Below are 25,418 nucleotides of genomic sequence, written 5' to 3' on the forward strand. Positions count from 1 at the left end.
GTCATTGTTTTAATATTATACTTAATGCACTAGGCGAGGGATCGATGAGCATCAGCAACGCGTTAGGTGCCAACACATTGGATATACTATTATGCTTGGGCTTGCCGTGGTTTATCAAATGTCTTATGCCGATTTCCATGAATGGTGGACCTATTTTGATGGAAACCAATGATTTATTTTTTAACTGCATATGTTTAATCATCAGTGTGATCGTGCTGAACATTGCAGCAGCCGCGAATGGATTCAAAATGTATAAAACGTTTGGTATCATATGTCTTATTGGTCACTTTTGTATCATAACAATATTCATAATAAGCGGCCTTAATGTTGTAAAACGCGCAGAAATTGGGCAATGTTAGTATCAAATAGACACTATTTAGAATAAAATTATTCATTCATTAGTTATTATCACTTTTAATTTTTGTCAAATTAAATGTCATACATTTTAGTTTTAAGAAAATATTTACAATATGTATGTACACTGTATACAGTATAGTAACTATGAAGTATGAACATAGATTATTTTCATTTTATTAGTTTTATTAAATATTATGTTTAAACTAATGTAGATATTTCGAACCAATGACATGTAGTGAACATTAAAATATTAAGAATAGTTATAAGTATTTTTATAAAAATAACCACCTATTTACACATTGTTGTGCCAACATTTATTTTACCATTTAATATTATTTGACTTTATTATGAATATTGACGTGTATGTTAATTACAAATTGTAGGTCCTATGGAACTTGTTTTATATTGTTTAATCTAGTTGAAAAATTGTAGATTGTTGTTGTTTTTTTTTTTAATAAACATCAATGATGATTTAATTTAAATATTTCAATAACTCAATAAGAATATTAAATAGCTATAAGACTGAAGAATATATTATTATAAAATAATTAATTATAACCAGCAACCGATAGAATACAATTTCCATTGATAATAAGAAACATAGGAGACAATATTCCACTCATGAATGTTATTTTATAAATAATTAAGAAATGTCGAGATATTTGTTACTTTATTAAAATATATATGTATATTTTGGAAATATTGATAATAAAATAACAAAAAATAGTAGTTTTAACAATTATCATTATGAATCGGTCATATCAAAATAAAGAGTTCTAGCTCTATCCCTACAATGAGATAGACCTTTGCTAATTTTTGTGCTCATATCTTCAACATTGAATTTTGTTTCCTGGTCTATAGACATTGCTGTTCCTGGGGCTTCTTTAACAAGTGGCCGCGTGTAGTACAGTAATGTTCCGCTAAAAAAAATATATATTATTAAATAACTGGAGGTTGTGCGAGACATAGCTAAAACTATGAAATGTAACTAAGTACAAATTGTATCTGTACGCAGTTTATTGATTTACTGATTAAGAATTACGCTCTTTTTAATTACCTATTGACTTTTATAATTATAATTAAGGTTCTAGATTTGAAATATTTCAATGAAATTATAAAAAATATTTTTTCTTCTTTTAAACGTGTTCGGTTATAGATGATTAGAAACAATACATTGATTACACACTTAGAATTAAAGAAAAACATATTTTTGTTGATTTATTATTTCATATTTGTATATTCTATATTATGTAGTGCTGAATATTCCTGGCATTATTTTAAGAATGAAAACATTTTTTACATGAGTTTTAAAATATTTTTGTATATCAGCGATCCAAAAGATAATGGTTTGAAATAAAGTTAAAGTCAATTCCAACAATGAATGAAATAATAATGTATTTTCAGTAATTATAAAGTAAATAATAAATTTAATACTTAGATCATATAGTTTGTTAAATAACTTATAAATTATATGTAAATATGTTACATATTTTCTTTGTTTCATACGATAAACCAACTTTTAAAAATATTCACTTAGAAGTTGTCGACTATAAACTTTTAGGTATAATAAACTTTTTATTTTTCATCAAAATAAAATATTTTAAGAAAATAAATTTCATGACATTTTAAAACCCTAATTATAATTTACAATAGGAATCATCAAATGTTTTAACATTAATAAATTGTAATAATTAAAAGTAACACACAACAAGGATTAATTTACAGCCATAACGATATGATATTACAAGTTAACAAGACTGTGAGATTTTCAAAAAAACACTCTGGGACTGCCACGGTAAAACTATTGCATAGCAATTTTGTAGCTATGTATCATGTAATTATAACTATTTATTTTTGTATGATATTAATTCAAGTTACACTTTTTGAGCGCAACAACCGAAAAGAAAATGACAAATTGAGTTTTTTTTTTAATAATGGACAATATGATAGATAAACACCGTACGGAAATATATTATTTGACTTTTTTTGCTTAGCAACTGGTTAGACTGTAAATAACAAAAATAATAACATTTTTCAGTCACTAGGCCCGCGATGAAAGCTATGCAATAGCTTAAAATAAACTATTCTTAAAAATTTGTTCCAGATCCCCTGCGTTCAAGAAAAATATAATACTTCAAAATGTTTTTACACCTTCATGAATCTATATTATGTATTGAGATTACTTTGTTACAAACTTGTAATTTAATTTTTTTTTTATAAAACATTTCTATAGTCGAAATTGTGTCCTTTATTCAGATGGGATAAATGTTTGAATTTCATAAATAGTAAATATTAGGTAAAATGAGAACATATGCAGTAGATTAAATTAAACTATATGTAATTTTATTTTTAAATATAGTTACTAGATTATTTAGATTTAATTTTTTTTTAAAGATATTGATGATCATTAATGCCTAATTTAATAAATAAAGAAATAATAAAAAATTTACCAAATACATACCGGTTAGTTTGTTATTGTTATATCTATAGTGTAAGCGCGTTTTAGTGACACTGTATTGTCATTATTTTTTTATTTTAACCGATCATTTACTATGAATTTATCCGTTTTAAATCAAAGAAGAATAATAGGTCAAATACCAAAGATATTTGTTTTAAAGTGGGTTTACATAAGAGCACGAACAGGAATGAATGAAGCGAATACTACCTCACAAACAAATTCAAATGCTCTGATCAGACTGTCTTTGGAACGATCGTTTCCAAACGTGAACGAGTGCATTTTTTCGTGTTAGGTTGGACCGTTTACATTGGTTTGATAGGTAGAATTTGTTAGCATTCATTCGAGTTTAGGCTTTAATATAAACCCACCTTGAGGTACTAGGTTATTTTTAATAGTAAAATCTTATTAAACTTATAAAATATTGTTGATTTTCATTAAATTTCAAAGAAATTAGGAAATATTTTCAATTCAAATTAAGAATAACACTTACTCCTTTAAATCTTTCATGAAAGATTTGGCTGCATTAAGTTGGTCTGGTTTTCCTTGTCTATTTATTAAGCTATGTCGTTTTGCTTTCATTTCAAGTATGTGTGTATAATCTTCAGTATTTTCTACAGTCATGTCATACAATAACTTTAACTAAATAAAACAAAATGTTCATAAAACAGAAATCAGTTATAGACAAATTGATTTATATTCACAAACCTGATTTTTTTTAATGTAAGGTAATATTAAAGCACATATCTTGGTTGGGACTACATTTTGAAGGTTTACTTGTAATGCCTGTCTTAATAATAAACGATTATCACTGGGCTTCTCCAATATAGTACTAGCTCCAGTACATTTCCATGGCAATAATTCAATTTTTATATTATTGAAAGGAAATACTCCTATTGATCTGTAAACATTCTACCATTAATTTTTATTACTATTAAAAAATTAATTATAAACTCACTGATTCTTTTTTGATGGAACAGGTTCATCACCAATCGTATATTTCCATTTAATGGTATCTACAACACAAGATTTTCCCACTTTGGGCATACCAACAACACCAACTGTAATACCTAAGATTGGTGCGTCTATACAAGTCTGTAAATAGTTCAATACAACAGATTCACCAAAACATCTATTGGCTACTTTTTTTTTTATTCTTGCTATAAAATTTGGATCTTTCGCACTAGTTTTTGGTGTATTTCGTACTTCACGACTGGCTCTGAAAGGCACTGTTGGTGCTATCTTACTAAAATATTCTACCCAATCAGTTACTATTGATTTAGGCACTAAATCGATTTTATTTAACAAAATAATACGTTTTTTATCTGGATTGGCTGTTAAATAATCGTCTATTTCCTTAGAACGAGTAGCTAATGGATCACGAATATCCAAAACCTCTAGAACTACATCACACATTGAAATTATCTGAAACAGACATCAATGTATTCATAGGTATTAGTAAACTATACATATAGGTGATTGGAATTTATATAACTAGTTTTACATTTTTATAATTGTGTTCAATATATCGGTCTGCTCTAGTTTCTTTTAAAAGCCATTTTTGTTTAAAAGGCAATTTTGATTCAGTACTCTTTTTAGTTTCTTCTTCAGATTGTGTTTCCATTGAATTAAAATTGGACAAACGTATCTCGCGCTCTTTTCTTTTAGCTTCATTAAGTTGCTCAATGATTTCTTCTTTGAATGGACACATGTTTGGAGCAATAATCATACTATTTTTGGTCTCTACACATAAATAAATAAAATTAAACATGTATAAATTGCTGCATTAACATTGAATAATTTTAACAAAAAATAAAATAATAGACATGTAGGTCTACCAAATATATTGTAAAAAATTAAAAACAAGTATGTATATTATGCTTTAAGTTTAAAACAAAAAAGGAGCTAAAATGCATTTATGTCAAAGAAAGAAAATACTGTACTATTTTCTAAATGTTTCAGATAGCCAATAGGTTATACACAATGCTAAAATAAGCAGCATTTAAATCAAGGTCTCAGAAATAGCTAACACGAGCCACAAAATATCATATACCTATACGTAGTGTTGCCATTCACCCCGGTTAATAGAAGCTGAGAGAAAATAACTTTAATACTGTAATATTCTAAAATAAAACATAGAATAATATTGTCCATTGTATCATTATATGATTATCTTATTGTGTTAGGGGAAGGATGAATGAACATACTCAACGAGGTCTAATGGCGTGTAAAATTATTTAACTTGTAAAGAATTTTATGAAAAAATAAGAATAGGTTATTTAAAAAATTCATTCAAATGAAAAGTATAAATATTAGTAGGTTATAAGTAGTAGTAAGTAATAACAATAGTAGTAAGTTAATGTAAAAAAATTGTATTTTCTAATAAATATTTAAATAAAAAAATTGTATTTGAAAAATAATTTTCAATTTAATGTCCCCGTTTGGTAATTTCAAAATCTGACAACCCCTATAAGTATGTTATAATATTATTATTTATTTAACCGGGAACTCACTTTTTTTCGGATTTTTCTTTGCAACTCTTTTGAGTTTTCGATTGTGCTCTCGTACTTTCTTGGCAACCTTGTACTTGGTCCTGCACTTCAAACGTTTGGACTGTTTCCCTACAAACAGATTTTAAAGTTGTATGATGGATAACAAAATCTTCAGTTAATAAGTCATAGCCATTTGGGTAGAACTTACTCTGTTTTGGCAAAGCCATTGCGTATCACCGCTTCTGTGGAACGAAGTCTAAAAATCAAAAAACCTAAACACACGAACTGCAACAATTAGTTTATTACTTATAAAACAATAATAGTGGAAACGGATGCTTACAGCTCAGTCGCGAAGTGTTCAATGTAAAATGCGATAGCCGTCAAGACGTCGTGATGAGTGAGGACGAGTAGTTTTCGAACTTCGAGTTAACCTTAAAAGACAAAACCACGAAATACGAATATCAGCTCGCCGTGTTTACTTTATCACGGAGTAATAATTGTAGGTTGGTACCATAGACCTAAAACCACCATCGATGCACGGGAATCATACAAGAGAAAGAAAGAAGAAAGAATGAAGAGAGAAAGAACATAAAGAGGGTAATCATTGAAGTATGATACTATATTTTCCCCCCACGTTCTCTTTTCTCTTTTACTCTATATCGTACCCCTGACCTCTCTCTCTCTCTAAGCGCTGTCCATTAGTTTATAAGTCTATGGTTGGCACACAAGCAATAATAGTATTATTTTTATTATCCATGTCCATAGCCATGTTATTATCTACATCGTGCTTCGACCATAGATAATATGATAATATGGTCCACGGATTGGCACGGTTGTAGATAATATACCATCGTATATCTTTAACCGTGGTTCGTGGTCGAAGGTTCGTCGACAGTCCGCGGCGCAATCTACACGACTACACGAGCAGCTGGTCAGCAGACGAACAGCAGCAGCAGAATCAGCTGTTAGAACGTAAACAAAAGGACCGCGCGCCGATTGGTGGACGGGATCATCGTCGTATGATTTCGTCCCTTCCGCTTTTCATTCTCACCAACCAGCACCGCGATATTCTCCGACGATTTGCACCTTATACGTATCACACACGCGTTCGCGTATCATGACCCATCATAGATCTACAAACGTATCAATTTATATATAGGTGTATATAATATATATATATAAGTTTATACATCTCGTACGTGGATGAACTTTTCATTTTATTTACATAACACGCTGGCACTAAGCACAGAGGGAATACGAAATCGTTTTTTTTCCTCTCTACACACGAGACCACCGTGCACCTACGTCAGTCATACCGCTGTCGTTGGTCCCGTTTCCGGATTATATTAATTCAGGTACGGCTTGTATAATTTTTACCGTTTGCACGCATAATTTGCGACAATAACAGCAGTGTAGATAATTATAATAATAATAATAATTATAATTAATAATATTATAACAAACAAGGGGGACGGTCGATCCAAACCGACCACCGACGACAAAACGAATTGGATCCGCTGCTGTACAACGCGAATAATATTGTCGTTACTCTTCAGTCATTAATATTGCGAATTGTCGTTTGTACACTCGGCACGCGCCGATTAGAGACTCCCGGTCATAGGAAAGAATAATTCAATCTCCTCGAATCTCCAGCGGCCATGACGGTGCCCATACTCTGCCGTCGCGACTCGCGGATGACCGACTGCAGCAGGCCGCGAGTTTCAACGGTTGTCGATTAACGGGAACAGATTTCGGCGGCGGCGGCGGCTAGCGCAAGTGCGTGCGGTGGATGTCGGTCCGTCCGTCCGTCCCGTCACCCTTACCGCCGCGCGTTTGTTAGGTTATGTTTGCTTTGTTGTCACTCGATATTCTATGTATATACATGTACGTGTATGTGTGCTGCGTGTAGTGTATTATTATTATTTTTCCACTGCTCTCTCCACCGCCGCAACTGCATTACCTGTACATGAGTTCTTGAATATCCATCAGACATCAGCGCTATTTTCCCGAGTGTCCTGTACGCAACCCGTCTCGCCGATTGTCTTTCCCGTGCAGCCGTCGCCGTTTTTGCCGCACTCAGCCAAAGGTTAGACGGTCAACTTTTTGATTTTTCCAATCCCTCGCCCCCCTTCCCCCCATACACGTTCCGTTTTTCGTTTTTGATAATAATAAAACATTTTAATAATTTACTGTGGGCAACCCTACAGTTGTTTTTATTGCCGTTCACCGTGTCCTAGTTGTTTCCTTGTGATATTGTAATTTCCTTTTATCGGAAACCATTCGTCGTATGATTTATATTCTCGTTCTCGAATTACACACCACACTCGAATTTTAGAGACTACACTCGTGTGTGTGAGTGTATTGTGCCTCTATTGCCTTGTCAAAAACGATCAACAGGTTTAATGTGGGTTTGGTGTTACTTAACTCTTAATTAATATTCGAATCCTCCTTTTTTTCTGTTCCAGCGTTTTGCGTTCATACTACTTTTTTTTTTTTAAAAAAAAAAAGGTGAAATCATGACAGATTCCATAAAGTTTGGTCCAGAGTGGTAAGCACGTCTAGGTTTTATGTTTAATGTTTTCTATTTATTTTATTTATTTCATCTTCTCCTATTTTCTCAACACTTGCAATTGTGCACTTTGATTGCCCTCAATGATTCAATGTTTTATTAATTGCTCAGTGCAAATTCTACAGTAGTGCATGTGGCTCTTATTTTTATTTTGATGTAACAAATCATTCAGTCACCGTTTCCCTTATTCATTTTTCATCTGCTAGTTTATTAAAATATTTTTAGGGTCAATTTGATTCATTATAAAACTGTTAGGTATAATTACTAATTACCTACAAAAGTCCTCATTCCAAGACAATTTTCTAATTGTTAGAGTACCTAGCTTATTCATTCTATGAAAGAACCTACCATAAAAATTGACTTGTGTTCAAACACTTTCTGGTACCTATTAAAATCTTTCTAGTTATACCTATGGTCATAGGTACTCAAAGATGAAAATTAAAAAAATTCTTTTGATAGTAGTTACTTAATCTACATATATAAAAAAAATCTATAATGTTTTATCTCCATTATCCATCTACAATATTTACAGTAGAATTTGTAACAAATTAATTTTTATTTTGTTAAAACAAGTTGGCTATAGGTAGGAAATAGTAATTCTTTGGCAAACATTCAGATCCTTCATTTTATATATTTCAAGTTTCAGTATTTGTCATCTTTAAGTATTATGAAATTAAATTTTACTTTTTAGTTGTATACACTGGTAAAATATTGAAACCTTCACTGATTAAAATCCATAAGAATTATATATTTATTAAACTATTTGTATTAACCATCAATTTAATTTCTTCTAGAGCAATGCTAATATAATAGTATATATTTTACTTTTTTTTTTGTTTTGTTATGTCAAACAATTAATTGTTATTTGCTTACTGTACATGCTTTGCTTTTTTTTTTTTGAAATACCTAATATTTTCAATTTCTTTAAGCTACAAATATCTACAATAACTTTTAAAAATTAATTTGCTTATTCTGCTTTAATGTTCAGTTACCTTGTGTATATTTTATTATTTATTCCATATTTTATAATGAATAATTGTATTCATAATATTATATATGTTTGTTATATTTTTTATCATTATTGCATTATGCATGTTGATTCATTCTTAACAGAAATAATATATAATAAATTGTATATGCTTTCTAAATCTTACTTAATCATCTCTGAAATTACTATTCACCGTTTGATATCTTCCCTTGCAAGTTAATCAAAATTTAATAATAGTGAAATGTAATTTAAATATGAACACAATTTTTCATTTAAATTAACACATAATTGTGCTATTGATTTTAGATTATTATAATAATTTGAGTGTTATGATATTGTTGATTTGTTGAAATTGGTTAATAATTAAATTTTATTTTAAATGTACTAAGTATTAACATATGTAACTATTTACGAAATAGGTTAAGAAATATGTCTCAAGGCATATCGAAACCACAGCTTGCTGAACATCGTTATGGCCGAGAAGAAATGTTAGCCTTATTTGATATCTCATCATGTAATATTCCACCAGAATCACTTAAGGAACTGTCTATGGTGTATAATGACAAACCTCAAAATCCATTGTCTTTACAACAAATGTCTGAAGAAGAAACTGTATGTTATTGTATAAAAAAAATTAAATCTTTATACTGAACTATAATTTTAATGTTTTCAGAGACTTTGGAATCGAGGTATAAATAGTGATACCATTATCAGGGCATCTGTTCGAACAACTGGTGGTAGAGGTACTGCTAATATTGAAGTTCGTGGAGGTAGTACAAGTGCCAGAGGACGAGGTGGTCGTGGTGGTTATTATTATAATACTACACGGCCAGGTTATGAAGAAGGCCCAGAAGGTGGAGGCTCACCAATGAACCGAGGTCCACACAGACCTTTTGAAAGACTTAATTCGGTAAAATATTATTTTTTTAATCAAATGTAATTTATGCTAATAGGTATTTGATTATTAGTTGACTTAGGGTACTAAGTGTTATTAACTTTTCTGAAAATCAATATTACTAAACTTATAGTTACATATAGATTCAAAGTGATAACAGTGATAACATTAATATGTTAATTCAATTTATTATACCACTTAGTTCTGTATACTATATTAATTTATACAACTACAATATCTATATTTGATATTGTAATTTTACATTATAAATGTTAGTGCTTTCCTGTTATACGAGACTACCTTGTTTTTTGACAACATCTCAATCCTGGTTTCTAAGACTACCAAAATGGTATTTCCCTGTTATACGAGACTACAGCTATTATTGTGACTACCACCTAAGATTACCTCCGTTATCGTGACTACCACAATAGCTGAACTTTATACAAATAATATATGATCTAAGAGCTGAACGATACCATTTTTTTTTATATAATTTGAATGTGGTCATCCCCATAATTAATTATTTTATTTGTGGATTTACTATTTTTGTTCTTGTTTATGTTCGTCGACAACAACGATAATATTATTCTTTGTAGGTAATATTATTTATTATTATTTCTCGTGTGGCGTTTACCGTAAAATATATTACGAATGATTCCTGGGTATTCAAATATTCTTTTTTTTTATATATAATAAAATTTGAATGTGGCCATCCTTACAATACCTACATATTAAAAAAAATATCAAAGAATTAAATATGATTAATAAAAATAAGGTAGACTGTGATAATAGGAAAGTGTGCAAATTTTGGTAGTCTCAGATAATAGGATTGTGATGTTTCACAAAACATTCGCGGTAGTCATGATAACAGGCGTAGTCTTGGATGGTAGTGATATGAATATAGTTATCCACAACGATACCTGACAGCAATATTCTGTTGATCTGTCGACCAGGTTGTATTAGGAAATTGATGCTGGTTAAAAACAAATGGTGTGGCTTGATACTAACCTAAATAATTGAACTGTATAAAATAAACCATTTTTTAGAATGAAAGAAATATGAATCGCAATGGTGAGTATACAAATGATTGGAGGGGAAGAGATGAATCAAATTGGTGGAGGAAAAATAGAGGAGGAGCACATCAAGGCCAATCTGATGAATCTAATGGTCGTTGGGGACGAACCCGTACAGATTCTTATAACAATGACAGATGGCCTGCCGGACGGCCAACATCTAAATATGATGAAGATGAAGGATGGGATCGTGGTGAATCTAGATGGTCGAATACTGCCACAACTCACGAACGTCGAAAACTTGATTGGGGAGAAACCTTGCCGGAATGGTACTTAATACCTATTTTTTTTTTTTTTTTGTGATTTTATTAAATAACAAATATTTTAGGGCTGTTGATAATCCTGGTGAAAAAGGTGGAAGTTTTGATTCATCTGGTGCCTTCCATGACAATCATTATGTAGAAGAACACCACTATAACATAGGAGATGAACTGTCACGAGAAGTATGATAGCTTAAACAAATTTTAAAGTTCTAAATCACAATTGGTATTCAAATTTAATTTTAATTTAAGGAGGGGCGAGAATATGAAGAAGATAATGATAATGGTGATACAACTGTTAATAATATAGAAAGCTCAAATATCTCACCTATAGACGATAAACAGCTAAATGGCCGAGAAAAAGAAGGTGTGTACAATGTTTTAATATATATGTAACATTAAATAGAATTAAACGCTAGCAGCTGTTTTTAAGGAGTTAAAAATAAGCAATATTTTTAGTTTGTGTGTTGTAAATACTAAATTATTATAGTGTGGTGCAATGCTTGTCCTAATCATAGTTGGCAAGCTAACCTAACCTAACCTACCAGGTTTTTTCAAATAAACCCCAAAAAACCCAGGGGGTTTTATTAGAAAAGTAAGAATGGATGGTTTTAACAGAATAAACCCATCCAATAACCTGGTGGTTATCTATTATTTTATTACCAAGTGTTTGTTATTTTGTTAATTTTTGTTTGGATTATCAATTAGATATTTACAGGAAAGTTACCTATTTAATACCTTATAAAAATAAAAGATTGTAAACATTTCTAATGACCATTGATATATAATTTGTTCCATTTTATACTTTTAATTATACCTAATTAAAAAAGTAGTTATTACATTTTTTTCAAATCAGTTTTATACTTTAATTGGAAAAATAAATAATATCTATAAGGTCAATTTTTCTGAAAATTAACAAAACTTAAAAGTTTAAAAAAAAAAAATAAAAGTAAATTTCTATTTTATCCTTGCAGCCTGGGCTTTTTCGTGCCAACCCGGGTCCTAATGCACATACAATATACATGTTATAAATTCATAAGTGTAGCACATAAACAAGTATTGTTTTATACTAAAATGTAAAAGTATACAATAAGAAAACTTAAATTTTTTTTGATTTTAATTTATTATAATGGTGAACATAATATTCAACATCGTTCCATAAAATCAACGTTCCTATGTTAATAACCTTTAATAATTTACCTACTACCTAGGTATTTGGAATATCTTAAATTTTAAATTAGGTGTTTATATTGAATGTATAATATTGAGAAGCTGATTTTAAATACATTGCATGGTTAAATTGAATTGTTTTTCATAAACACTTTCCTTTTTTCCTTTGGCTTGGCAATCAATTTGTTTGACAAAAAAAAAAATGGATATGTTACGGTAACTAGTTGGATATTATAATACTTTTGGCTTTTAATAATATTGAGTATTACTTCATCCATCAATAAATTTAAAGTTCATTACTATCATTATGTTTCTAAAACTAAATATATTTTTTTTTTTACCATCAAACATTAATTATTATATTTCTTAAATCTCAATTAAGTTAAACTAAAAGGTTAAATTGATTTAAAGTATTTATATTTTAATATTTTCTTGATGACAGTATTGAATATCCAAATTTAATTATTAATGTCAATACCAAATAATATTGTAACAAATAACAATTAATCTGATGTTTTTAATTATTTAGAAGTTGTATCGTCTTCAATATCTACTTCACCATCGCATAATGAAGAAGTAGTTTCTTCCCCTGAACGTTTTAAATCCATGAGACAACAGCATCAACATAAAATAAATTCCCAAATAACTAAAGAAGTATTTATTCAGAATGAACAAGTAATGATTAATCATCCTGAACCTGTAAGAATCCAGCAGATTCCAGATATTCCAGTTATTCATAGCAAAAGCAGTCCAGCAATTCCGCTTATGTCTGACTGTCAACCTAATAAAATGGAAAATATTAAAAACTTGAGAGAGATGCCTGGTATAGGGAGTCATATTGATAATACTAATATTAACCCTATCCACCGATCAACGAGTAAGTATTTTGTTTACAGATAACATTTATAACAAACTAAAAGAAAAGAGCTAATAATTATTACAAATAAATTTAGTTACCTACATTTGATGATTATTTTTTAGTTCCATTATTTGCTGATTTTGTTTAATTTTAGACCCAATCCATATAATTTTAAACTAGAATTAGATTATGGTTTTAATGTTGAATTGTTTGCATCTACTGTTAAGTTAATATTTTAATTTTATTTAGAACTACTATAATCGTTTTTAGGTTTAAATGCTAATGCTCATCATCGAATTGATACATTGGATGCTGAGGCAGAATCAATGGTATCTAGATTAACCAGTGATAACTTTAAAATAGGGCCATCTTCACATTCTCCACTCGCTCCTCTTACTAACAACAAATGGTATTATAGAGATCCTCAAGGCGAAGTTCAAGGTAAATAATATGCAATAAAGTTTAATTCAATGATAACAGTTTAAATTGTTTAGGTCCTTTCTTGACAACTGAAATGGCAGAATGGTATAGTTTGGGATATTTCCATGACAACATGTTAATGGTGAAGAGAGCGTGTGATGAACATTTTTATTCCTTAGGTGATCTTGTGCGATTAAAAGGAAATGTACCATTTTCAGACACTCCATTTTCGGTATTAAATTTGTATATTAAAAGATTTTAATCAATATATTATATTATATAAATTTGATATTTTTAGGAACATGAAGTAAAGATTAGTAGCCGTATAGGAGTACAACCTCCTCCAACACACAGCCCTTACACAATGAATGAATCTTTGGTTCTTCAACAGCAACAGCAACAATACCAATATAGGCAATTATTTTTAAAGTAAGTTTACTGTCTTGGAAAATTTATAGGCTGATTAAAAAATGTTTTCTAAATGGTTTGTGAAAGGTGAATTCAATTAAACCTAATTAAATCTGTTCAGTGTTCACACGACATTCACCTTAAGACATGGGTCTACTCTAATATTACCGTAAATAATCAAACTTCTCTTGACTCTGTTCAGCACTTAGATCTAAACCTCCATAAAAGACTTACTTTTTTAAGTCATATTAAGAAAATACAATTAATACTCAATGCTCGTTCCTAATCACTTAAAATACTACTAAAGGTAAATTCATTACCTTAAAAACAAAACAATATATAAATCACTCCTAAAGCCCATATGGATGTACATTATTCAACTATACAACCGTACCAAAATAATAAACTTTGCAGAATTACAGTGATGTATCATTCATTTCTAACCTCACCATTTACAGAGACTGACATTAAAACTATAGAGAAATAAGCTAACTACAGTTTTCTATAAACGTTCCTATACTAGATTAAAAACCACATTAAACCAATGATAAAAGATTTACATATCCCGTCACTCCCAGAAATCCTTCATCACTTCCTTGAAAGAATATGTTTTTTAGATCTAACCCAATCCTTTAACGTAAATTTCAAGCAAATAGTCTAATGGGCGAATCCTTAATCACGCAATCCCAATAATGTTTTTATCCCCTCTCTCTCATTTACATATTGTGATTGATTGTGTAGATTGTATATTTCATAAAAAAAAAAAAGTAAGTTTGTAACCGTTCAAATATTATTCATTATTTTATGAAATTATAAAACAAGGAAAAAAATTAAATCTATATGCGCGTCCATATTTAGTGTCTTTTGCGTGTGGCACAGCTGCATGGCATTTGTCAACCTCGTACCACGCGGCAAATACATATCCAGGCGATGTTACAGTTGTTTTTGATTATAATGATTTAAAAAATAATATTACTATTAAAAAATTTATAAAAATAAAAACTAATGCCGGCTTTCCCGATAATGCGTCCATACAGTCACAGCCGAGCTGCTTTCCTTTGATGTAGACTTCCTAGTAGGCCAATAAGTAATTTTGCTGCAGAGCATTCTAAAAAGCCACTGACAACAAATTTGTCACGTTAGACTCGTGCTGCACGGCAAAAGCTGATCAGTCTGGACGCGCCTTATGAAGTATATATTGTAATTTTATAAGAATGTTATATTAAATTTATATTTCTTAGGCAAAGAGAATTAGCTATTCAAAGTGCAGTTCATCAACTATCCCAATCTGAAAGGTGGAATACCCTATCACCTATTGAACAACAACAGGTAATAATTATTTGAATTAATTTTTTTATTTAATTGTATATTACATACGTGTGTATACATTTAGTTGATCATGCATCATATTCGAAATGTAGAAGCAAACACAGCAATTCCTCCAATGTTTGCACCTCCCATTCTTCAACAGCCACAGCCAACACCAAATATACACCCCATGAACCAACCACCTAATAACAATTTAATGGTAATGTTATCTCATATGCAACAACAGCAGCAACAACATTTCAACCATGTAAGATATAAATTTAAAAAAAAAAAATCAAATAATAACATTGTTATGCATTATAGCAAATTGATCCTAAACATATTCATTCTGTACCACCTTCTCAACCAATGGCACAACAACTCGACCCTCTTCATTCGCTTGTACAAAGTATGGGAGGTCTAAAAACATCCACACCACCACCAGTAAATTCAAGTCACCACCATCAAAGTTCCAATATTATACGACCAAATAGTGCTCAGCCAGAAAACAATCCTATATCAGATCTTTTAAGGCAATTGGGTGCACCTCAAGATAAACCTCTCAAAGTAAATATTTGTTTATTTTAATATTATGTAGGTTAGTTTTTTGTTATTAATGTAAGGTTAATCATCAGATAACTGAAACGAGTGTATGGGGTATGGATTTTACGGGTCCAGACAGTAAACCTAAAACTAATGGTCCAATCGGAATTAGTGGTTGGCAAACTGGGCTTTCCAATGAAACATCTCAACAAACACCAGGTGTTTTGTGGGGATCTGGAGAGTATACCAAAATTATTGGGGCTGACCATAAAGCCATTGTAAGTAACATCCTTTAGTTTACCATTTAAATCTTATTGTCAAAAAATATTTTAATGACTATTGATTTGAACTTTTTTTTATAATTTCCGTATTTTACTGATTCATTTATATGTATACCTATAGGAAGAAACAATAAAAGAAGAAGCAAGACGAAGTCAAGAAGCTAGAAAACAAGAAATGTATTTGATTGTTATTTACAAATTTATGCCTTAAAATTATTATTATTTACTACTCAAATTTGTTTTAATTTATAGTAAACAAAACGAACAGATTAAGAAAAGAGAAGCAGAGAAGTCCAGATTACAAAAAGAGTTTAAAAAAAAACAAGAACTTGAAAAAGCTCAACTGGAAGAAGAAAAAAAGAAGGTGTGCATTCTTGATAAACCTATTAACTAAATTATTTTAAAAACATAACTGTAAACAGTAGTTGTAATCTATTAAGTAGTTAGTCAATTTTGTGTTGGATGTAAATAATTTTTAAATGTTTTCGGAACCGGTACAAGCAACACTTAATATTCTGCATATCCTATATATGATTTTATTATGCTGTTAAAAGTGATAATTTAAGTTTCCACATAATAATGTGATCATAATTTAGAAAACATTATTTCACATGTTTATTAAATTCTGATTGACTTAATTTTATTCTGATAGGATAATTATATAGTAAAGAAATTTATGTTATTAAAACTTTATGACAAATTCAATATAATTTTCATAATTCTAAACTTATAGTTTGATATTTTGATTGTACATGTGATAGAAAATAAGAACTCTAATTATAGATTAAATAATTGTGGCCTATGCTTTGACTTATATGCATATATTTACTTATGTTATGTTTGTATAATATGATATTATTTCAGGAAGAAGCTCGTAGAATTAAAGAACACGAAAAAAAGTTAAAAGAAGACGCAGAAAAGAAAAGAATTGAGAAAAAAAAATTGGAAGAAGAACAAATAAAAAAACGTGAATATGAAAAAAAAATGAAAGAGGAGAAAGAAAAAAGACTGTCAGAAGAAAAAAAGAAAGAAGAGGAAAAACGACTTCTAGAAGAAGAAAAAAAAAGGTTAGATTAATTGCATTATAATAAATTATGATAAACTAAAAACTTAACATTTCAATACTTATAAGAAAAAACCCTATTACTTAATTATTTTATTTTAGAAAATCTGATTTGAAAAAAAAAGAAGAACAGAAGAAAAAAGAAGAACAAAAAAAAAAAGATGATTTAAAACGAAAGGAAGATGCTAAGAAACATGATCAGAAGAAAAAAGAAGATGAAAATAAAAAAAAAGAAGATACCTCCAGATCGAGTTCTGTTCCCATAGTTACTGAGCCACAAAAGGTATTGCAACTTAAATATAGAATAATTATTTTAATGCAAAATTGAACTAATTTTTAGAAACTTGTAAGTTGCTAATTGCTCATATTTGGTTTTTTTTTTCATAATTATACTTAATAGGACCCACATGTATTGTTTCCGTTTTACACATTTGCAACATACCAAAAGCTGTTTTATGCGGGACTACTTTACTCTCTCTGTATTTATAGTAGAATTACCAAAATTCCACAACGCATAGGGAAAAACTTTATCTGTGTCATCGTGTTTTTATTTTTTTTATCAGTTGGAGAACATAATAATTATTAAAAGTTAGTGCTATCAAAAAAATGAAAACAACAGATAAAGTTCTCCCTTATGCATTGTAGAATTTTAATATTTCTATTATAACTATATAAATACAGAGGGAGTATAGTATATTATATTTGAGATTTTAAACTTCTATTTTTTGATTTTGTTACAAGGTTGAAATTCTGTTAATTTGTATATCCCATACATTTTAAAATTAATTGATTTGTTTGGAACTTCAATATAGAGTAAAACAATTTCACTTGGTTATTACTAATTAATATGAAAATATTTTAATTAATAAAATTGCATTAAAAATATTATTTTAATTTCCATACTTTTTTTTTTTGATATAACATCCCTAGGTGTGATTTCATGTGTGTTACTTAAAGTTAAACATGTAGATAGGGCATTCTCTGTGATAAGAATGGTTCTTACTTGTGCAAATGAGTCAGAAGATAAAGAACCTAAAATTTAAACAATTAATATAGAAAAGAGATGCAACAATGTTGTAATTAACAATGGTATTAGTTTTGTTCAGCTTACAGACTTTTATACAATGCTGCATCCATAAGTTAAATATCAATGCTTCTCTCCGATTGTTCACAAATTATTCTACATAATTATTTCTTATCAAGTTATGTTCTGAAAATTTGAAGGTGATAAAAATGTCTTTATATTCAGATTACACTTTTACAATTTAAGAATTACAGTTATTAAATCATCAAATGAATGTAACAGTATAATTAATTTTAGCAAATACTTTTACAAGGATAAAAAAAAATACTTGAAATATGACTGGTGTTTAGCTTTTTTTTAATACATTTTATTGGTTTTGTTCTGTATAGAAGAAGAAAAAAGAACCTCAAACAGTGGCACATAATGGTATTGAAGCATCTGCACCATGGGCTGCTACAGATAAAAAAAAACAAGTGCAAGTAAAGTCAATGGCTGAAATTCAAGCTGAAGAACAAAAACGTGAACAATTGATGAAACAAAAAGAACGTGAACGCACTGAACGAGAATTATCTATGGTAGCAATTGAACAGGCGAAACAAGAAAAAGCAAGATCTGCAGTAAAAATGCAGTCTTGGTCTACTGTAATCACTAAAAATGTTCCTCAGTCTATTCCCATGGCTAATAATTCTGTTTGGGGATCATCTAATCAAATGAGTATGTTAACTTACATTTAATAATTTGCTTTACTTATAAAACGATTGTATTGTAAAATTATATATTATGAATGTGATTGATGAAGTTAATAATTTGTTAAAAATAAAAAATAATTTTAATAATTTTTTTTATTTATAACTCAATTAATTGAAAAGAAAAACTCAAATTTTAAAAATAGCATTGAATTAAATATTTCATCTTTGCTAGATTGAAAATATGATTTATTTTATTTTCTAGATACTGATAAACCAATGGTTCAAAAATCAAATAAAACACCTGCTGTGGCAGTTAATAATAAAAGTAATGTAAAGAATGTAGCAAAAACTGTAAATCAAACAGTACAGCAAACAAACGCAATGAAGAAAGCTATTGAAAGTAGAGGTGAAAACAATAATTGTACCGACGAATTTAGCCAGTGGTGTTGTAAACATTTAGCAACTCTCAATAAAAATACTATTGACAGTGAGTATTAATTTAACACATTTCATTATAATCTGTTTTAACTTGACATTATTTGTTATTAGTACCAACATTTGTGACATTTTTAAAAGATGTTGAATCTGAGTATGAAGTAAAGGACTACATTCAGAGTTATCTGGGTGATAATAAAGAAGTTCGAGAATTTAGTAAACAATTCTTTGACAAACGCCTAAAAATACAAAATAAACAAAGGAGTTCTGATTTTGTGGAAATGAAAGTAAGTTGTTATTTTTTTATTTGTACTTATATGTATTATACCACTCATACTTTTGAATAATTTAAATGTATGTGATCTTTGATTTTATAATATTCCTATTCTAAGTTAATTTCTGTATGAAATCAACCATTATTTAAATTAAATTTTATGCCTGTGTTCCATACTTACATGCATACATATTCCATTTTATTTTGAACATCTGTGTTAATTTAAGGAGTCTTAAAATTTAATTTCCCTCTGCCTTGAAAAATTAAATTGTAACTTAAGTTTTATTTCTGAAAGATCTTTCTTCCAGAAGAAGTTTGTATTGCCAAAATGCATTTACTTTAAAGTAAAAAAAAATGGATATATTTTATTTTATTTAGGGTATTTTGAAACATGTTCATTTTTAAATTCAGGGCTTGTAACCGAAAAAATAAACTTTAATTTCAATTTTGATTTTGGTTACCAGATTTTTATTTTTTTAATATTGATAGCCGGTTTTAATTTTTTTCCATTTTGATTTTGAATATTGGTTTTAAATTTATAATTTATTTAATTTTCCATGGGGTGTTGCCATTGGGTGACTTCTCCGTCCATCAATTAAACCACATTAAATGTACTTATTGTATAACGTGTAGATACAGATTGTAAATATAAATTTTTTTCAATAAAAAAAAAAAAGAAAAAAAGTTATTCAATTGTTGATATTAATTTTGATTTTTCATGGTATTCAAAATCGGTTTCAAACTTTTTATTACTATTGACTAAAATTGGGTATACAATAAAGGTTCATAATCTACCTTGACTATTTAATTAGTCATTACTAATAACTAATAAGTAACGACTACAAGCCAGTAATGGAAAAAATCAGTTAAATCGATGAAAATACGTTTTTCTCAAATAACTAAATAGGAATAAAAGATAGCTACTTCTTAGGAGTTAGGACTTAAGTATCAAATCACTTTTTATTTTATTTTACTTCATTTTATGAAAATAATTTATACACTGCACGAAGCACAAATTCACAATATTATTATTATATCAATATGACATTACGGCAGCACTGCATACCTAGTAAAAATTATTATTTGTCGAATTTATTCTGGATTTATTTTTGGATTTTAGATTAGGAAATGCTGTGCTTATAGTGTAATAACGTGTAAAACGTCATTATATTATTTCTAGTAATTTTGTCAGCGAGTTCTATAGATACCTGATACTTATGAAACAAATACAAAACATTAAACAATGTTAGATAATTATAACAGTTTTACCTATATTAAAATTTGAAACCAAAGTTATAAAATATAACAGTTTTCGTGGAACTAGTGTGGATTAACGACGAACAATAATTTTCAACGATAAGTATAACCTATGTTGAATTTATCTATTATATATACTTGTATGCACAGTGTAATTTATTAATTATGTGCCCACATCATAAACTCTCCCAACACATCTAATTGTTGGAATTGACAATTGTATCTTAAGTACGTTTATTTTCATACTATTTTCGAACAATATTATATGAAATAAATAACACAGCAGTTGACATATTATACCCTATAATATTATGTAGGTACCTATAACCTATGTAAGATATTGTTATTTGATTTAACTTTAAATTAACATTTAACAAATAATAGTATAAACAATGTCTAATAACTATTATTATGTCATACCTTATATGAAAATCATTATTTCTAAACAAACTCCACGACTAACAAAATATTGTATTTTGTGTTTGAAACTAGTTTATATATTTTTGGAAATGGTCCTCTAATTTGTTTTGCCACAAGGTGTAAAATAAGATGCATAAGTTATTGACTAGTTGTTGTCAGCTCACCTGCTTATATTTAATATAAACCTTAGACAATTATTTTGTATTTCATAATTTGTAATAAAAACAGCACCTTCCTAAGTTCTACATTTCTATTTATCAAACCTAGGTCATAGGTATGTACTACTGTACTACATTAAAGCGAAACGCCTCAACGACGAACGCAGGAACTTATAAAAATAGCAAGGCTTAAACCGAAAAAAAATTTTTATTTTTATTTTGATATTAGTTATTGTTTTGTTATTTCTTGATTTTGGTTTCAATATTGTTTACCGATTTTATTTTTTTCCGATTTTGATTTCAATATTGATTACCAGTATTGTATTTTTGAGGTTTTGATATCGATTTCCGTTTTTTAACGGTTTTAACCGGTATTCAAAATCTATTTCGAAACCGGTTTCAAGCCCTGTTTTTAATCATCATTAAGAAATCTGAATGAAATAAAATTATGTACTTACATAAATATCTGCGCCCTATTTGTAAGTTATTTAATATTAAAATAAACTTATATTTTTTTTGTTTAAAATAAGTTGTGTCTGTGTGTATATAATTGTAGATGGTAGATGTGAATTTGTGAGGTTGTTGGACTTGTTATTGTGAACATAGTATTCAGCATTGGTTACAGATAATTAGTCCAATAATTTGGTTTGTTGATTTCAATTACATTTACTTTAAGTACCTACTTGATAAGATTTAGTTTTACTGGAATTATGTGGGTAAGGCCAAGGGTGTTAAAAATTAATTTACCGTGTAGTTGAGTTTAAAGTATTACTCTGAAATATTTGAAGCATTGTAGAGTATTTTTATAGGTTTATATTTATTTTTATAGAATTTGATTAAGTGTTTATTTTTACAGAGTAAAAACAAAAAACGGAATAAGATGGTGCCACTAGATAATAAAGTACTTGGCTTTAATGTGGTCGCTTCGGAACGTATCAATGTCGGTGAACTTGATCTTGGCGAATAGGAGTGATCATATAAGTGATAACATATCAGCTCGTTTTTATGTAATCTTGGTTTTTTTAGGAACGATTTAGGCCTTGAAAATTAAAGAAAACAATCTTTATTTAAGTATTAAATATGTCCATGTTTTTCGTTGAAAATACTTTTTTTTATTTGATAAATATATATATTTAAATTAATTATTTTCTTTTTATTATTATTTTTAAATGTAAATATTTAAAATTAATAATTATACTATTGTTAATTTTTAAAAAATTAATGTTGTCATACATTTGTACAAATGCTTGCATATAATGTTAACATTGATTTTTTTGTTAACTGTACAAATTTACCCAAAATCCATTTCTAAAATCCGTTATTTAAACTATTATTGTAATTACCATAAAATATTAATAAATATAATTGAGAATTAGTATAATATATAATTTTTTTATAAAAAACTACCAGGTATAATTTATTTTTAAATATTAAAAACTAGCGTACATTTATGATAAATCTTTAAATGTTTTACATTTTTATTTAAGTTATCAAAAAAAAACAGCTGTATTGTAAGATTTTATTATCATTGAGTAGGTCACTGCTCGAACTAAGATTAACAGGACTAGAAATGAACGATGGTGCACGGTATACAAAAAGATCCACATCTGTTATGAACACGGATTAATATACTGGATACGCAACGATGCATCTTATCAATGCTGTTTTTTTTAGTCTCCTGCTTCTCACGTTGCGGCAGGCCTACTAGCGCTTTATAGGATTATTGTGTTAACGGGAGAATAATGAACTATTAGTTACAGAACAATCCTATAAAGCGCTAATTGTCCTGCCGCAACATGAAAAGGTGCAGGCTTCACTCATCACAGGTTCGTTGCGTATCTAATATATTAATCCATGGTTATGAAAAGTCAACAAGAGACTGTAGCGCCTTCTCTTAGTATTTGTCTCTTTCACCAGCTTCATACACTGTTCTATGACTATTCAGCGAGTTTTTCAATTTTGTTGTTATAAACGCCACAATCGCTCGTTAACTTTCTGTAACAGATCTTGTTCAAATGATAAAGATTTGTTTCCACTCCTGTTAATCTTAGTCCATGGGTCACTGTAATGCTAGTTTTAAATTTAAAATCAATGATACATAATTACATATTATGAAAAATGATTCTGAGCAGAAACTGCGCTATATTTTTATTGTTATTTTGTAATTATTTATATTACTACTGGTAATTTTTTTTATTTTTATGGTAGGTTGAATTAATTTTTGGCAAAAACATTGATTATTATCAACTAAATTATAAATCAATACAGACTTATTATAATAAGACTGTGTTGATAGAATTGAGGTATAAATAGCTAAACATTGGTCTAAATATTTAAAAAGATTTGATGAGTACCGTGTGATTATTTTATCGTTGAACACTCATTATTTCAAAAAGTACAAATTGATGTTGGTCCACTATACCGCTCATCAAAACTTTAAACACTCATAACTAGGGCTCGGATTTTAAAGCAAATACTTCTTTTTATATATATATAAATTAGAAATCTAATTTTTATACATACATTTGTTTCACGTAATTCTAATTCCAAATAAACGATTTTATTTTTGCTTTTTTTTGTGTAAATGCTTTTTTATTGTTTTTTTTTCAGTTATTCTAACTAGAATTCAAAGTGAGAGTTTTCACTTAAAAAAATGTTTGTTTAATTAATAAGAAATGTGAAAGCCCGGGATACGGACTAAATGGTTGTATTGGATTATTATAGTTTTTGTTATCGGCTTGACTTAATATCTATGTATAATAGAAATAGAAAGTTTATTGTAGATAGTCGATCTACAGACAGGTCGATAGCTTATCGGCTATTGCATATAGCCTGTAGAACCTATGCTTAGTACATACTACATAGATAACATTGTTATCGACCAGTTCAAAATTTAAGTTTTATAGTGTAATTTATAAAAATACCTAAAGTTAAAACAAATTCATTTTTTAAAAAATAAGTATTAGAAGTTGATGAAGAATTTTTTCTAACAGATGGATCGATTTTATATTGCAAACTTTGTGAAATAAAAGTGTCATATGAAAAAAAATATAATGTACAATAGCATGTACGGAGAGAAAAACATGTGCAAGCTATTAAAAGACACGGAAATCTTATCAGGTATATGGTAGTGAATTCTTTTTTTTTAATTTAAATTAATTGGCCATGCTTTTTTAAAACAATTTTGTGCTTTTTTTTGTTATTTAATATGCTTTAAAATCCAAGCCCTACTCATAACTTATAAACTACTCATCCTATATTTGATTTTTATGTATTGATAATACTCAGTCAAATAATAACCTTTCAAAGATGAAATTAAAACAGTATGTTGAATTCAAAAAAGTAAAAAAAAAATATAAAGATAAAAAATATTTCAAAATCTAATTTTTTATTAAAAACGTTGTTTTGTAATGACTTGAAACCATGTACAAATAATAAATTCAAAAACATAAATACTTTATGAATAATGAGTGCCATATGTTAAATGAAGCACCCGGTATAAAACTATAATTGTTTAAATATTAGATATTGTAATGTTTTTTACTATTATTTTTAGAGAAGGTTTCTATATTTGATCATCCAGTTTCTTCAAATTTTCGAATTCAAATACTAAACTGTACTTTTAATATTTGTCATTAGTGAAAGTAGTTACTTACCGCTGGTAATTACAATTTAAAGAACATTTTGAGGAAAAAATGTTCTCAACATAAATTGAAAAAGTTTTAATATCTATAAAAAAAACTATAAACGTAGTAACGTTCAATGTAAGTAGAGTTCATTCGTTTGTACATAAATCTATATTATGTGTCGAGTAAATAGGTATATGCACCGTGTGTCTGTGTGCGAAAGCTTCAACTATGCTCACAATCACATTTTACTATTTAATTAATTAATTATACTATTAATATTATGTATATTACCAGCCTCTCACCGATTGTTTCCACGACCAACGGTGGGTTGAAACCCATTTTTAGCTGGCCAAAAGTGCTATTCTTAAAAACTAAAAAATACTACATTTAA

At 28.6% G+C, this 25,418-nt stretch overlaps 3 protein-coding genes across 5 annotated transcripts in view; 2 read left to right on the forward strand and 1 right to left on the reverse strand.

Annotated features, from left to right (window-relative positions):
- LOC132948265 (sodium/potassium/calcium exchanger 5-like) overlaps positions 1–1,086 on the forward strand; it is a 37,865-nt gene extending 36,779 nt beyond the window's left edge. For both annotated transcript variants that reach the window (XM_061018670.1, XM_061018671.1), the window contains one exon: positions 34–1,086. In XM_061018670.1, the coding sequence (XP_060874653.1) occupies positions 34–359 (326 nt within the window). In that variant the 3' untranslated portion in view covers positions 360–1,086. The remainder of the gene's footprint in view (positions 1–33) is intronic.
- LOC132948268 (guanine nucleotide-binding protein-like 3 homolog) lies at positions 1,011–5,747 on the reverse strand. The gene is made up of 8 exons (XM_061018674.1): positions 5,645–5,747; positions 5,513–5,576; positions 5,326–5,433; positions 4,317–4,555; positions 3,771–4,237; positions 3,521–3,713; positions 3,306–3,454; positions 1,011–1,277 (listed from the first exon to the last, which is right to left on the reverse strand). The coding sequence occupies exons 2-8, from the start codon at positions 5,529–5,531 to the stop codon at positions 1,103–1,105; spliced, it is 1,350 nt and encodes a 449-aa protein (XP_060874657.1). The 5' UTR covers positions 5,532–5,576; positions 5,645–5,747; the 3' UTR covers positions 1,011–1,102.
- Positions 5,748–6,395: 648 nt separating this feature from the next.
- LOC132948264 (GRB10-interacting GYF protein 2) lies at positions 6,396–23,972 on the forward strand. Of its 2 annotated transcripts, none has more exons than XM_061018669.1 (23): positions 6,396–6,659; positions 7,770–7,852; positions 9,281–9,473; positions 9,535–9,771; positions 10,803–11,098; positions 11,158–11,272; positions 11,342–11,456; positions 12,789–13,136; positions 13,389–13,559; positions 13,613–13,770; positions 13,837–13,967; positions 15,188–15,275; positions 15,340–15,522; positions 15,579–15,821; positions 15,890–16,075; positions 16,200–16,255; positions 16,331–16,442; positions 16,943–17,145; positions 17,244–17,424; positions 18,555–18,879; positions 19,117–19,341; positions 19,404–19,576; positions 22,255–23,972. In XM_061018669.1, exons 2-23 carry the CDS (start codon positions 7,821–7,823, stop codon positions 22,363–22,365), a joined length of 3,882 nt encoding a protein of 1,293 aa, XP_060874652.1. In that variant the 5' UTR covers positions 6,396–6,659; positions 7,770–7,820; the 3' UTR covers positions 22,366–23,972. The 2 variants fall into 2 exon arrangements, with proteins under 2 accessions (XP_060874652.1, XP_060874651.1); XM_061018668.1 differs by lacking the exon at positions 6,396–6,659 and adding an exon at positions 7,194–7,390.
- Positions 23,973–25,418: the final 1,446 nt, after the last annotated feature.

This window comes from Metopolophium dirhodum, chromosome 7 (genome assembly GCF_019925205.1).
Source record: "Metopolophium dirhodum isolate CAU chromosome 7, ASM1992520v1, whole genome shotgun sequence".
Taxonomy (NCBI): Eukaryota; Metazoa; Arthropoda; class Insecta; order Hemiptera; family Aphididae; genus Metopolophium; species Metopolophium dirhodum.